Here is a 16,713-nt window from a genome sequence, read left to right as displayed (position 1 = left end):
ATAGCCTTTTTAATTGGCAGCATGGTCACTGGGTCTGCACCACTGAGACTGCATTTACAGCAATAAGGGGGCGCTGAGAACAAGTCTGTCACTCCATCTAGTGCCTGTTGCAAGGACTGAACAGTTGCTGCCAATATTAACACCGGTCTAATACTAGCATATGGGACTGGATGAGCAGAAATGTCCTCCAACAAATATTGGCAGGACCAGGCTTATTGTCCTCAGTCTTTGCCATAAGCTCTGTCCACAGCTGTTGCCAAGATTCTTTGGTTATTTCTCAAGCTGCTTTCCTGACCATCTCAGGACTATGATTCCGGAAGTGGCGGCGTTGTGAAACGGCTGCGGCTCGCCTGCAGTCTGTCTGTTTTTACTTTTTTTGTGTTGTTTTTTTTGTCTAGTTCAGTTAAACTTTTGGTTATTAGGTGGTGTTATGTGTGTGGGGGGGGGGGGGCTGAAACAGGGCTTTCTGTCTCTCCCTTCGGGGGAATGCGTCTTTTTTGTCGTATTCCCCTTCTCTTCCCCCGCCTGAGCCGAGGCCTAATGGCGGCCTCCAACCTGCGACCGACCTCGAGGCTCCGGAGGTAAAGCCAGCCAGGACTTACCAACGCGAGGCTGGCCGTCTTCGAGCTGCGGCGACATTCGGGCAGCGGCACGACTCGGCGCTCCGGTGAGGGCGGACGGCGCGGGGCTGAGACACTCCTGTGTGGGCGGCACGGCTACCGGCTGGAAGGCGCTCCCGTGTGGGCGGCCTGGGTCCCGCCTGGAAGGCGCTCCCGTGTGGGCGGCCCGGTGCGGGGCTGAGACGCTCTCGTATGGGTGGCCCGGTGCGGGGCTGAGACGCTGCCGTGTGGGTGGCCCGGTGCGGGGCTGAGACGCTGCCGTGTGGGCGGCCCGGTGCGGGGCGGAGACGGTGCTCCGGCGGCTGAGGCGGCATTCTGGCGGCGGCGACCTGGATCCGGGGCTCGGCCGCGGGCCAGTGGATGACAATGTCGGGAGCTCGCAGGTCACAGGCTGGCGCCTGTTTTCCGGAGCTCCCGTTGCAACAGCTGCGTCCGCTGGACTGGAGGGCGGCAGCTTCGACCACCCCCGGGCCGCGGAGCTTGAACCGCGGGACTGATACCATCGCCCGGTGGGGTATCGCCTCAGCGCAGAGGGAGAAGAGGAGGGAAGAGACAGTAACTCTAAGACTTTTGCCTCCATCACAGTGAGGAGGTGCTTGGTGAACTCACTGTGGTGGATGTTAATTTGTGTTTATTGTGTGTTGTTATTATTACATGTATGGCTGCAGGCAACAACATTTCGTTCAGACCGAAAGGTCTGAATGACAAATAAAGGATTCAATTCATTCAATTCAATGATGGTCAAGAATAACTACCACCGCCTCCGCACAAACAAAAGGGTTTACAAGGAGATTTCCATCATCCCCAGCAAGAAACTCGGCCACTAGATTGCAGGGTACGTCAGGCGTATGAAGGGACTGGCAGGGCCATCTACGTCCAAATGCAGGAAGAGGCACGAGTTAAAATGTATAACCATGTCCCAGACGTCCTCTGCTCCGGACCAGGAAATGATTGAGGTGGACCCAGCCACCAAGGAGATTTAGTTTGGCTTAGTTTAGAGATACAGCGTGGAAACTGGTGCTTTGGCCCACCGAGTCCGTGCCGACCAAAAATCACCCAGAATACTAGTTATATCCTACACTCTGGGGGCAATTTACAGAAGTCAATTAACCTGGGAAGAAATCGGAGCACCCGGAGAAAACTCACGCAGTCACAGGGAGAACGTGCAAACTCCATACAGACAGCTCCCATAGTCAGGATTGAACCCGTGCTGCCCAAGATGCTGAAGCTACTGGACTTTAGCAGCTTCTCCAATCTTTGGGACAACTGGCCATCATTGAACATGACGTTCAGGACTCCAAGCATCCAAAGTTCAATAGTCAAGGGTCAAGAGTGTTTGTTGTCATATGTACCGAAACAGAAGAACGACATTCTTACTTGCAGCAGCTCAACAGGCTTGTGGACACCGTACCCCATAGATCATATTATGCAAAAAAATCAATAAATATTTAAAAGATCAATTTGTGCAAAAAACAAAACAACGCCCCTCGTACAACCAAGGTAGTTCACGACTCAGAGCTTAGTTGGAGACGGTAGCGTTCAATAGTCTGATGGTTGTTGGGAAGATGCTGTTACTGTTCTTAATGCATTTTAGCATTATTTTTAAAATAATAGAACGACAAAGTCAATATCGACTACGGGTGCTGTCTGTATGGAGTTTGTACATTCTCCCCATAACCTGCGTGGGTTTTCTCCGAAATCTTCTGTTTCCTCCCACACTCCAAAAAGGTTTGCAGGTTAATTGCTTGGTAAATGTAAAAATTGTCCCTAGTGGGTGTAGGACAGTGTTAATGTGCGGGGATCGCTGGTCAGCGCGGACCCGGTGGGCTGAAGGGCTTGACTTTGGGCTATATCTCTAAACTAAACTAAATGGGAAAAAACCTTCACCCTCCCCTCTGCTTCTGTCCAAAACAGAACTGGACAATCCACAACTTTGTTGTTTTTCCTGACCGCAAGACAAGTAGCTGAGAACCCATATCCGTATCATTAGGGCAGTTTACTTCCTTTGCCCGAGTATGCACCTGCTTTTGTTCTTTAGCTGTTGAAACCTCAGTTATGCCTTGGCTATAACAATGATCGACTTGATCTTTCCAAATCTTTCAAGTTTCACCTTCTATGAACAACCCAGCTAAACGTCACTGCTGGAGGAACTCAGCGGGTCAGGCAGCATCTGCAGAGGGAATTGGATCAGCTATGCTTTGGATTGGGACCTGGAGGAACTCAGCGGGTCAGGCAGCATCTGTGGTGGGAAATGGGCAAGAAGGCGTTACAGGTTGGGAACCCTCTTCAGCCCGAAGAAGGGTCCTAACCCGAAATACCGACTCTCCATTCCCTCCATAGATGGTGCCTGACCCGTTGAGTTATTCCAGCACTTTGGTTTTTTTTTCCCCCTCAAGATTCCAGCATCTGCAGTTTCTTGTGACTTCAGCTAAAACTCTGCCTTAATTTTATTTTTTACAAGATCTGGTTTGCCCCAATCCTATGCACCTCATCCCTCTTTTAATTTAATTTTATAGCCGCACCTCCTCCACGGTATTTTTTTCATTTGCCGGTATAATGGATCTAGTTTCATTGTTCAGAGGTTTTAGCTCAATGCTGTGATTACATAAGTTCAGAAGTGTAAAGAAAGAGATCTTCTAATTTCAAAATGACTTACCTTCTCGAATTCAATCAGTGACTTCACTCCAAAACTCATACACCCAAGTAGCTCACTGCATCTGCAAGGATTAAAGAAATCCTATCAGTTAGATCAAGCATCATTGAACAATTAAGGAAATGCCCACAGGATATAAAACCGGTTTTAAGTTCTCAAATAATCGATTGATCGCAAGAAGACCTTTGATTATCAGAGACACAATACAATGAAAGATCACACTCAATGTCATAGCTACTTTACGCTATGCACAAAATGGATTCAAGAGGGAGAAATGAACGACTGCTTTGAGGCCAATTTAAGCAGCAATATTATCTGTAATCACTTATTTCATAGATAGTCACAATAACTAACTCACACACAGCCGGGCCCACAGATAACGTCATTAGACCATAAGACACAGGAGCAGAATTAGACCATTTAGTCCATCGAGTCTGCTCCTCCATTTTTCTATCTGATCTATTCATCCCTCTCAATTTACGGCTATTTACAGAAGTCAATTAACCTACAAACCTACACATCTTTCGAGTGAGGGGGGAAACCGGAGCACCACGAGAAAACCCATACGGTCACAGGGAGAACATACAAACTCCGTATAGACAGCACCTGTAGTCAGGATCGAACCCGGGGTCTCTGGCAGTGTGAGGCGGCAACTCTACATTGCAACATTCTGCCGCCCATATCACTGTACCCATTATCACATCAATACTCCAACTTGGAACACAAAGTGCTGCAGTAACTCAGGTGGTCTGACAGCATCTCTGGAGGAAGTAGATAGGCAACTCTATCACTGTGCCACTGTGCCCAAATTAAAGGAACAAACATTTATCTTAAACGACCTTACCTTGAATTTTTATCTCTATTCCAAACTGTGACAAGTAGTCTCTTTTGTTCATCCGACTCCTGCAATGGGCTGTAAAATAAGAACAAAACTATTAGATTTTGACATTCCCTTCCATAATTCAGGTGACAATTTCAAACACTCATTCATGGCCTTCAGCTCGTAACAATGACTGATACTTTAATAAAGTACCAGGTTTACTGTCAAACGTGAAACCTATCGGTTGATTTATTGAACAGAAGACTTTCTGCTTATATACATTCTTTCTGCTTAAACCGATCCATTGGATAGATCCCGATTCAGCATTTAAAGATAACTGTTTAAAGAGTCTGAAGAAGGGTTTCGGCCCAAAACGTTGCCTATTTCCTTCGCTCCATAGATGCTGCCTCACCCGTTGAGTTTCTCCAGCATTTTTGTCTACCTTTAAAGACGATTCTGGCTAATATCCCTCGATCAACGCTGAGAAGACCGACTGACTGATACTTTCACATCACTGAAGATAGACACAAAATGCTGGAGTAACTCAACGGAACAGGCAGCATCTCTGGAGAAAAGGAATAGGTGACGGTTGGGATCGAGACCCTTCTTCAGACTGGAGTCGGATGAAGGGTCCCGACACCAAACGCCACCTATTCCTTTTCTCCAGCGATGCTGCCTGTCCCGTTGAGTTACTCCAGCTATCTGTGTCCACCTTCGGTGTAAACCAGCATCTGCAGTTCCTTCTTACACACCTTTATATCACTGCTGTGGGACCATGACGTGCAAACTAGGTAACACTGACAACACCTCAGCTGTAACCACAAGAGCTGTGAAGAATGTTAGAACACTTACAGGTAGTGATAGGTGCCATGGAAACATAAGTTCCGCCAAATCAATTGGAGTAATAAAATTAATGGGACATCCATTTGTTGACGTAACTAAACCAACTGTGCTAAACAAAGCAAAAGTTGCAAGATTTAATTTCTGCATTAAGTATTAAGTTTAGTTTAGTTTAGAGATACAGCGTGGAAACAGACTCTTCGACCCACCATCCACACCGACCACCAATCACCGGTACATTTGGCAATTTACAGAAGTCAATTAACCTACAAACCTGCACGTCTTTGGGAGGAAACCGGAGCACCCGGAGAAAACCATCACGGTCACAGGGTAACGTACAAACCCTGTATAGATAGCACCCGTAGTCAGGATCGAATCCAGGTCTCCGGCGCTGTAAGGCAGCGACTCTGTCGCTGAACTGTTTCTCATTCAGTGAACTAACCAGGTAGGGTTTCTGCTCCTAAGGCACTAACACCACTCTAGTAAACGTTTGGCCCAGTGATGGGACGGAAAGATTTAGAATATCTTGTGGATAAACTTAATATCCAGAATTGGATTAGATTCACCATTCAGCCATCCATCTTGCTAGATGCTGAAATCGGAGAAAGGCAGCACAATCCTAAGCATTAGATGGAGACACAACAAACTGCAGATCATGGTTTACAAAAAAAGACACAAAGTGCTGGAATAACTCAGCAGGTCAGGCGGCATCCGTAGAGAACATGGATAGGCGATATTTCAGGTCAGGGCTCTTCTTCAAACTCAGGGTTCAGACTCGAAACATCACCTAACCATGTTCTCCATAGATGTTGCCTGACCCGCTGAGTTACTCCATCACTTTGTGTCCAACCATTAAATCTTGAATAATCATCATGAAGGAAGTCCACTTCTAGCGATGAAACAGATTGCTACAATGCCGATTACTCACTTCTTTGTAGACGAGTTCAATTGGTAGATCAATATATTTTTGCACCTTTCATTGACTGATTCCTACCTTATCTTATTGAATGTTGGGATAGGCATGAGGAGTCAAATGGCCTGCACCTGTTCAGTTTTCTTCTGTAATGATCAAGTGAAAGCAAAGCATGACTGGTTTGTTTCCTTCATGTCTGGAGATTATAGGAGGTGCAGATCAGGCGTTATTGGAATGAACTTTAGAAAGCTCCACGGGTTGATCCTGACCTCGGGTGCAGTCTGTGTGCAGTTTGCATGTTCTCCATGTAGCCTCATGGGTTTCCACCGGTTTCCTCCCACATCCTCGAGTCGTGCAGATTTGTTGGATAGACGACCTCTGTAAATTGACCCAAATGTGTCGGGAAGGGGTGACGTCGAGCTGGTGTGAACGGCTGATCAATGCTCAGCATGGACTTGGTGGGTCCATTCCATGCTGTATCTCTAAACTATAATGAACTAAGGTGAAGCAGGTTCAACAATACAATATGATGAACTTTATTTATCCCAGGAGGGAAATTATTTATTCTGTCATTTATTTATTTCCTTTTTTTTCCCTTCTTCATTCTTTCCTTTTTTCAGTTGACAGGAATTACACTGGTCATTACTAGAGGGCTAATAAATGTGAATAACTCTTTGTAAAGGATGCCAGATCTCTGAAGGCCCTAATTCTTTGTCTAATTTGGAAAACAATATTGCACATTGTCCATGCAAACTCTTGTGGTTGTCAGGATGCCAAAGTATTAGATAGAACTACTTCATCCAGTACCACGAACACTACTGACTTCAAATGATACGTTTCAACAAACTAAACACCTAGAAATTGGCACAGGAAATTGGTAGGTATAAATAGGGGCCAAATCTTCTAAATATACATTAAACATTTCCGGTAGCCCTTGCTGTCTCCTTCCCTTCTCAGCTGTCCCTCAGCCCTCTGGCTCCTCCTCTTCCTTTCTTCTTCCTGCCCCCCCACACAACCCTACATCAGTCTGAAGAAGGGGTTCGGCCCGAAAATCATTGCCTATTTCCTTCGCTACATAGATGCTGCCACACCCGCTGAGTTTCTCCAGCACTTTTGTCCACCTGCGTTTTATTTTAGTTTTTTAGGTGTTCAACAATTTTATAAGTGCCTCAGAGAGTCAGAGTGTCATACAGTGTGGAAAGTGGTCTTTCGGGCCAATGTGCCTGCGCCAGCCAACATGCCCCATCTACACTAGTCCCCTGCCTGCGTTTGTCCAACATCCCTCTAAACCTTCCCTATCCACGTACCTGTCCAAATGTGTCTTAATTATTGTAATTGTAATTTTCCAATTAATGCATCATTTAATAAATGCATTTAAAAGCTTGAGCATCCCAGGGTGGTAACACAAAGACTCTGGGAATCTGAATTAAAGGTCACTTCTCCCACAAAAATCCCTGTCCTGCACCAATATTTCCGCATGTGGAGTCGGAAAGACAGTAAGATAAAGCCATAGATAAGCTTCACCGCCAAAGCTCTGTTTACACAAAGCAAGCAGTCAAAGCACTTCAGTCAATCGCACTTCCTTCCTCAAACAATGTGAGAAAATATTCCACCACGCTCCCTCTTGTGGGCCGGAGTCCTTCTTTTTTTCCTGAACATTTAATTGGAATATTGCGTTCGGTTTCAGTCACCCTGCTCAGAGAAATATGTTGTCAAGCTGGAATAGGTGCGGAGAAGATTGACAAGGATCATGCCAGGATTGGTGGGCCTGAGTTATAGGGAGAGGTTGGGCAAGCTAGGACTCTATTCCTTGGTGGGCAGAAGGATGAGGGGTGATCTTATAGAGCTGTACAAGGTCACGAGGGGATTAGATGGGGTGAATGCACAGGTGCTTTTACCCAAAGTAGAGGAAGCAAGAAACAGAGGAAATAGGTTAAAGGTGAGCTTTAGCAATTGGATGTGCAAACACACACACACACTCACGCATGTAGATAGGCATGCCCCCTTTAGAGAGTTGGCAGCATGTTTTAGAAAGAAATACACAAAGTGCTGGAGTAACTCGACGGGTCAGGCAGCATCCGTGGAGAACATGGATAGGTGACGTTTTGGGTGGGGACCTCTCCAGAGATGCAGCTGTGTTCCTCTAGCAGTACTCTTGCAGTACTTCTTTGTAAACTAGCATCTACAGTTCCTTGTATCTCCTGTATACTTTAGGAATACATTAACTAGTTCAAAGATCTTCAGAAAGTTAAATTTCGATTTATAAGAGAAGTTTGATTTCTACTGTGGCATCCTCAAAAATACTTGCAATCAACATCAAACTTCTTCGGTTTTCATGTGCATCATGTTTTTGAAAGATTAGACTTTACACTTGAAGTACAGCATGGAAACAGGCCCTCCGGCCCACTGAGTCAACGCAGACAAGTGACCGCCTGTACACTAGCACTATCCTACACACTAGGGACAATTTACAGAAGCCAATTCATCTACAAATCGGTACATCTTGGCCAGTGAAATTCCTCTTATGTTGCAAAACATACTTGGCGAATAAAATCTGATTCTGGTTCTGATTCTGATCTATGGAGTGTGGGAGGAAACCAGAGTACCCGGAGTAAACCCACGCGGTCACAGGCAGAACGTGCAAACTCCATACAGACAGCATTCGTGTAGTCAGGTTCAAACCCGGGTGACTGGGCGCTGTAAGGCAACAACCCTCATTTTATTGATTTAATTATTGAAATGTTGCCTCTGTGTAGACTGCATTGAATAAACCGATCTAAAGCTAGCCAGATAACAGCAGAAGCTCAGTAATGGCCTTTACAACATTAAGCATAGATCAGTGGAAGAAATCTATGCTTAATGTCATGAAGGCCAGATGCTTTCATCGTGAAGGGAGAGAGTCTGGGCAGAGTTAGCAATGTTTGAAAAGTAAAAAGAAGCGGTTTTATTAATGTTGAATGAAATAAGGCTGCTGATATCAGATAATAATGAGGGAAACTGAGAACAAAGACTCAGGGGAAGAGGGTGGTGGGGAAACCAATATTTGAGCTGCAGAATATGATGAGCATTCTGGGTCTTCTTAATAGGCCGAGTTCAAGGATATATAATATAGAACAGTGCAACACAGGAGCAGGCCCTTCAGCCCACTATGTCTGTGTTGAATATGATGCTAAAACCAACCCTCACATGCCTGAACATAATTCATATCCCTCCATGCCCTACTTGTCCATGTGCCTATCTAAAAGTTTCTTAAATACCACTGTCATATGTGTTTCCACCCCACTACACTTGGTAGCACGTTCCAGGCACTCACCACCCTGTGTGTGTAAAAAACCTGCCCCTCACATCTCCTTTAAACTTTGTCCCACTCACCTTAAAGTTATGCGCTCTAGACTTTGATATTTCCACCCTGGGGAAAAAAGGTTCTGACTGTCTACCCTATCTATGCCTCTCATAATTGTATGTACTTCTATCAGGCCTTCCTCCAGCCTCTGACATTCCAGGGAAAATAATCCAAGTCTGTCTAACAGCTCCCCGTAGCTAACACCCCCAAATCCATGCATCATTCCGGTAAATCTCCTCTGCACACTTCCCAAAGCATCCCTGAACTTCCTGTAGTGGGGTGACCAGAACTGCACGCAATACTCCAAACCTGGTCTCACCCAAGTTGATCATGACTCTTGTACTCATTTACGAAGGTGGTGATGTTGATGGGAAACTGAGCTTAATAATGTCAGCCTGTTTATGGACACTGACTTACACTTCCTGAAGATGTCAGAACGATACAGCATGCAGAGGATCCAGTGGGGGATGAGGAGAGAGCAGGGTGGTACATTGCAGGTTACTGCACAGGGAAATTAAAACACTGAAGTAACCAAGATAATGTTTCTGGTAACACAAAGTGTAGCTAGCAGAGAGAAGTATGTGGGAGAGATATTTGAGAACATAGAAAATAGGTGCAGGAGGAGGCCATTCGGCCCTTCGAGCCAGCACCACCATTCATTGTGATCATGGGTGATCGTCCCCTATCAATAACCCGTGCCTGCCTTCTCCCCATATCCCTTGACTCCACTAACCCCTAGAGCTCTATCTAACTCTATGTGTCTGGAGCAACCAAGGCCTGGAGAAGGTGAGTCTTCGGAGTGTGGGAGGAAACCGGAGCACCTGGAGGAAACTTGTGCAGTCAGGAGGCGAACGTACAAACTCTGTACAGACAGCGCCCGTAGTCAGGATCGAACCCGGGTCTCTGGCGCTGTACGGCAACAACTCTACTGCTGCGCCACCGTGCAGAGGTGAAGATGAGCGCGTGAGGGAGAAAATTCCAGGAAGATGCGGGATTTAAGGTGAATGTTCAGAGATTCGGTTTACGCTCAATGGGCCGAATATATGTAGGAACAATATAAGAAAAACCTTTCCTTTGTGAAGCCGATAAAAAGTCATCAGTCTGAAATATTACACTATTTTTCCTGCAGACACTGTTAAATATTTAACTGTAAAAAATGTTTTATTACCTCTCATGGAATTTGACTCCAAACTACACGGCATTTTCTCACATAATAATACAGCCATGTAATACAGGATGTAACAACACCGCCCCCTTGTGACAAGAGTTGGAAAATGAAAAGATGTTTGATGATGGAGGTCACTTTCCTATGTGGCATCATGCTAAGATTCTAGCTGAGAATTAGAAACCAGAACTCCACCATGACAGCAACACCTCACTTTGCCTCGACAAGGCCGCCAGCAAAATCAAGGACCAGTCTCACCCCAGTCACTCCATCTTCTCCCCTCTCCCATCAGGCAAGAGGTACAGAAGTTTGAAAATGCACCTCCAGATTCAGGAACAGTCTCTTCCGAGCTGTTATCAGGCAACTGAACCGCCCTCTCAACAGCTAGAGTTAGGGTTGCCAACTGTCCTGTATTAGCCAGCACAACCCATATATTGGGCTCAATTGGTTGTCCCATATGGGTCCGCCCTTGTCCCATATTTGACTGTTACTAACCTACTGACTCCCATGGCTATCTGGACTACACTTCGTCCCACCCTGCTTCCTGCAAGGACTCCATCCCCTACTCCTAATTCCTCCACACCAGGGCATCTGAAATGTCCTCATTCTTCAGGGAACGGGGGGTTCCCCTCCTCCACCATAGATGAGGCTCACACCAGGGTCTCTTCCATACCCCGCAACACTGCTCTCTCTCTCCCCATCCCCCCACTCACAACAAGGGCAGAGTCCCCCTAGTCCTCAACTTTCACCTCACCAGCCGTCACATTCAACAAGTAATCCTCCGTCAGTTTCACGACCTCCAACGTGACCCCACCACTCGCCACATCTTCCCATCTCCCCCCATATCTGCCTTCCGCAAGGACTGCTCCCTCCATAACTCCCTTGTCAACTCTTCCCTTCCCTCCCGTACCACCCCCTCCGCGGGCACTTTCCCTTGCAACCGCAAGAGATGCAACACTTGTCCCTTTACCTCCCCCCTCGACTCCATTCAAGGACCCAAGCAGTCGTTCCAGGTGCGACAGAGGTTTACCTGCATCTCCTCCAACCTCATCTATTGCATCTGCTGCTCTAGATGTCAGCTGATCTATATCGGTGAGACCAAGCGGAGGTTGGGCGATCGTTTCGCCGAGCACCTCCGCTCGGTCCGCAATAACCAACCTGACCACCCGGTGGCTCAGCACTTCAACTCCCCCTCCCACTCCGTATCCGACCTCTCTGTCCTGGGTCTCCTCCATAGCCAGAGCGAGCAACACTGGAAATTGGAGGAACAGCACCTCATATTCCGCTTGGGGAGTCTGCATCCTGGGGGCATGAACATTGAATTCTCCCAATTTTGTTAGTCCTTTTGTTAGTTGGATGAGGGTGCCGGACTTTGCGTGTGACGTCGCGCGTCGCCCTGGCCAAAACTCCTCAGCTGGCCCGCAGGCTGGGCTTTGTGAGCCGTCCAGCACCCGGGCTAACTCATCATTCACCCAGCCACGGCCGAATTGCCATCGGGAATTTGTCCCGTATATTGACTTTTTGTCCCTTATTTGGGAGTGAGAAAGTTGGCAACCCTAGCCAGAGTGTGGTCCTCACCTCTCATCTACCTCATTGAAGACCTTTGAACTATCCTCAAGCCAAGTCAAAAGAGTTTATTATTGTCATTATCTTTAATTGGACTTGAATGTTATATCTTTGCATTAAATGTTGTACCCTTTATTCTTTATCTGTGAACAGCTTGACTGCATTCATGTATGGTCCTTCCACGGACTGGAGAGCACACAAAGGTTTCTCACTCTACCTCAATACACATGGTAACAATAGATTAAACTAAACTAACACTAAACTCAGTTTAGTTTAGTTTAGAGATAAAGCATGGAAGCAGGCCCTTCAGCCCACTGAGTCCGCGCTGGTCAGCGATCACCCGTACATGAGTTCGATCCTACACAGTGGTGACAATTTACAAAAAACAATTAATCTATAAACCTGCGCATCTTTGGGATGTGGGAGGAAACTGGAGCATCTGGAGAAAACCCATGCGGTCTGGGACTGTGGTCACTGGGAGAACATGCAAACTCCACACAAACAGCACCCGAGGTCAGGATCGAGCTCGGGTCTCTGGCGTTGTGAGGCAGCAGCTCTACCCACTGTGCCATTCCTCCAGCAGATTGTCTGTTGCTCTGGAATCTTCCTTATTTTAGTTGTTCACAGATTTTAGACGCTACGAAATGCAAATTGCCCAAGCACAAAAACTTCAAGCAGAAATGTATTGGTTCAATAAATAGGCTTGTTCCTCAAACATATCAACATTTTCTTGCAACGATTAAATGTTCAAATTCAATCCAAACACTTGCACATTTTGGCAACATCCAAAAACTTGTAAATCATTCCCAAACACCAACAATTACTTAATTAAGAATAAACACCTTCCCCAAACAACTGGCACATGTTTAGTTTAGTTTAGATATACAGCGGGGAAACAAGCCCATCAACTCGCCAAGTCCACGCCGACCAGCGACCACCCATACACTAGCACTATCCTACACACTTGGGACAATTTACAATCTTTATCAAAGCCAATTAACCTAGAAACCTGTACATCTTTGTAATGTGGGAATAACCAGAGCACCTAGAGAAAACCCACGCGGTCACAGGAAGAACATACAAACTCCATACAGACAGCACCCGTAGTCAGGATTGAACCTGGGTCTCTGGTGCTGCAAAGCAGCAACTCTACCGCTGCGCCACCGTGCCTTCAAGTAAACCCTCTACAAATCCTTTAACATTCTATCGATGGACTAAATGTTAATCTGCTTTAGCCGATTGCCACTAATCTTGTATGCTTTTAACATCTCCTAGATAAGCCTCTTGCAAAGTACTTTATTATAGATCTTCAGAATATACAGCTAGACAATACCTCATTTACTCGAGCAAAAGACACAAAGTGCTGGAGTATCTAAGCATCTTTGGAGAAAAACGGATAGGTGATGTTTTGGGTCAAGACCCTTCTTCAGAAGGATACTTCGGTTTTCAGTACCTTCTGTGAAGCATATACTAATGATGTCCATGGTTCAAAATATTTACTTGTCTGTCAAACTGATGAAGGGACCCGACCCGAAACATCGTCTATCCATGAAGGGTCCTGACCTGAAACATGACCTATCTATGTTTCCCAAGGTGCTGCCTGACTCACTGAATTATGCCACATTTTGTGTTTCTTTCTCAAGTTTCCAGCATCTGCAGTTCCTTGTATTCATTGACTTGTCTGCTAAACATTTTTTAATGTCTCACACTTCTCATAATTCATAATTTTTTGGTAACCAAGAGCAAATCTAATTATTATCTTGCTCAGTATCAAACAGTTAGGGTTGTTAACTGTCCTGTATTAGCCGGGACATCCCGTATATTGGTTTGTCCCGTACGGGACCGCCCTTGTCCCGTATTTGACTGCAACTACTCAGGTCGAGGGGACTGCCGGGTCGGAGCGCCGCGTCCAGCCCCACCTCACCCGTCCTGACGCAGTGCAGCCCGTGGAGTGCAGCAGCAGCACCTCGCCCGTGGCCCCGTCGGCCTGCAGCCCGGCCAGCTGTCCAACCTTCAGACCTTCGCTAACCGCTGCAACCACCACTCATGGCCGATCATCGGTTCATGAGTTGGATGGGGTGCTGGGCCAAAACTCCTCAGTTGGCCCACCAGCTGGGCTTTGTGTGCAGTCCAGCACCCGGGCCAACTCATCTTTCGCCCAGCCACAGCCGAGTAATCACAGAATTACCGTCGGGAATTTGACCCTTATTTTGACATTTTGTCCTTTATTTGGGAGTGAGAAAGTTGGCAACCCTACATACAGCAGCTTTTTGTAAACAATGTAACACAGTATTTCAGATAATGGCCAATCTTTGGTTGAGACTATGATAGGATTAGTTGATTTTTGGACAATAAGAATCAAGGGACTTGGGGATGTCTAGAAATTGAGGCACGGGTAGACGACTAGATGAGATATTGGATGTTGAAGAATGTCAAAGGTAGTGTTTCATTGGCATGTGCATCAACAACGGAACAATGGAATTCGTACTTGCAGCAAGCAGCACAGCATGCGTGCCAACACAGTATGCATAGAAAACATAATAAACAAAAACAAAATAAACATCATAAACAAAAACTAGCACAGTGGCGCAGCGGTAGAGTTGCTGCCTTACAGTGAAACTGGCCAAACCACCTGTGAATGTGGAGAAGAGGACCATACAATGCAGCACTGCCTTGTCTGCCCCCTACTACCCAACCAGTGCAGCTCAAAGGATCTTGCAGTGTTCAACAAAAACGCAAAGGACTGTGTAAAGGAATGGGAAACTGTCATATAGTCAACCAGCTTCAAAGACTCGAAAAGAAGAAGTAGTAGTGCCCGAGACCCGGGTTCGATCCTGACTGCGGGTGCTATCTGTACGGAGTTTGTACTTTCTCCCCGTGACCACGTAGGTTTTCACCGAGATCTTCGGTTTCCTGCCACACTCCAAAGACATGCAGGTTTACAGGTTAATTACCGTGGTATAAGTGTAAATTGTCCCCAGAGCGTGTAGGATAGTGTTAATGTGCGGGGATCATTGGTTGACGCGGACTGAGTAGGCTGTAGGACCTGTTTCCGCGCTGTATCTCTAAACTAAACTCAATAAATCCATATCCAATCAATAAAAAACCCTTATGTACTTATATCCTGAATGTTTCTCCTTTGTCTGTAAAGCTTTTGGAATCACCAGAGTTTGGGAAGCTGATATATCATATGTCTCTCATGGAGCTACAGTCATAGAACTCGGAAATAAGCCTTGGCCTAAGTCATCCAAGCCGAACTAGTTGCTTAACTGAAGATACACAATGAGCGGGTCAGGCATCGTGGGGTGACGCCTGTATGGTCTTGAGTAGTGGCCCAAAGAATCGCACCTTTTTCTGGTTGCCGTTGGATGTTCAACATGTTGAAAATTTTCGGCAACCTGCTGCGACTATGACGGGTGCCGGCAGTCGCCAAAAAAAAAAATCGCGTAAGTGGGACAGGCCCTTTACTCCCAGCATTCTGCGTCTATCTTCAATGTAAACCAGCACCTGCAGTTCCTTCCTACACAAGTTGCTTAATTGAGTTATTCCCGCTTGTGTGCACCTGGACAATATCCCAGCAGACCTTTCCTATCCTAGAACCTACCTGTTTAAGTGTCTTTGAAATGTCATAATGTGCCCACCTCTCCCACTATACCAGCAATGTTAGTGTCATCCATAATTTTACTAACCATGCCACCCACATTCTCATCAAAGCTGTTAAATTAAATAAGAACATCAGTGAAGCCAGCACCTTTCCCCGTGCTACACCACTTATTACAGGCCACCAGGGACAGAAAAAGGCCATATACTATTTTCTTTATTGCTGATGTTAAGCTGGAATACAAAATGAAGGATGTGACATCAAGCGATGTCGAAAATAATAAAATAATTGAGCAGAGTAAACACAACTTTATGTTAAAGGCGATCATGTTTGACTAATCCAATGGAAATGCATGAGATATATCCAATGGCTGAGGGAAATTTATAGATGTTTTGTTTAGTTTAGAGATACAGCGTGGAAACAGGCCCTTCAGCCCACCGAGCCCGCAACGACCAGCGATCACCGCACACTCACACTATCCAAGACACACTAGGGATCATTTACAATTATACCAAACCAATTAAACTACAAAACCGTACGTCTTTGGAGTGTGGGAGGAAACCGGAGAAAACCCACCCAGGGGGAAACATGCAAACTCCGTGCAGACAGCTCAAGTAATCAAGATCGAACCTGGGTCTCTGGCACTGTCGGGCAGCAACCCTGCCACAGTGCCACTGTGCTGCCATTACAAGGATCTGTGCTTGGGCTACAACTAATCACCATCTATATCAATGAACTGGCTCACTTACTGTAAAATGGATTCCATCAAACATTCAGAACAATTGCAATTTTAATCACAGCCATAACTCACAAGAACCAGTAACAATACACAATACTCACAAAGTGAAATATTCATGAAATACTGGGTTTTTGCACTCGGGCACAGTTTTTGTCTTCTGTCTGCTTCTGCGATCGCTATCAGGCACCACAGACGACTGCAGGGCAAAGAAAAAAAGTAACTTAAGCGTTATTAAATAAAAAAGAATCAAACGGGTACTTCAAGTTATGAATCAAACGAGTTGTGAATCTGTGGAATTCTCTGGCACAGAAAGCAGTGGAGACCAATTCACTGGATGTATTCAAGAGAGTTAGATTTCGCTCTTAGTGCTAACGGAATTAAGGGATATGAGGTGAAAGCAGGAACGGGGTACTGACTTTGCATGAGCAGCCACGATCATATTGAATACCGGTG

General features: G+C 45.9%; 1 protein-coding gene across 3 annotated transcripts in view; it reads right to left on the bottom strand.

The window, feature by feature from the left end:
• rgs3 (regulator of G protein signaling 3) overlaps positions 1-16,713 on the bottom strand; it is a 224,599-nt gene that overhangs the window by 168,603 nt on the left and 39,283 nt on the right. For all 3 annotated transcript variants that reach the window (XM_033049114.1, XM_033049115.1, XM_033049116.1), the window contains 3 exons: positions 16,362-16,456; positions 4,118-4,186; positions 3,277-3,337 (listed from right to left, as the gene is read on the bottom strand). In XM_033049114.1, coding sequence (XP_032905005.1) covers positions 3,277-3,337; positions 4,118-4,186; positions 16,362-16,456 — 225 coding nt within the window. The remainder of the gene's footprint in view (positions 1-3,276; positions 3,338-4,117; positions 4,187-16,361; positions 16,457-16,713) is intronic.

This window comes from Amblyraja radiata, chromosome 32 (assembly GCF_010909765.2).
Source record: "Amblyraja radiata isolate CabotCenter1 chromosome 32, sAmbRad1.1.pri, whole genome shotgun sequence".
Lineage (NCBI taxonomy): Eukaryota > Metazoa > Chordata > Chondrichthyes > Rajiformes > Rajidae > Amblyraja > Amblyraja radiata.
This window is presented reverse-complemented; position numbering and strand designations above follow the sequence as displayed.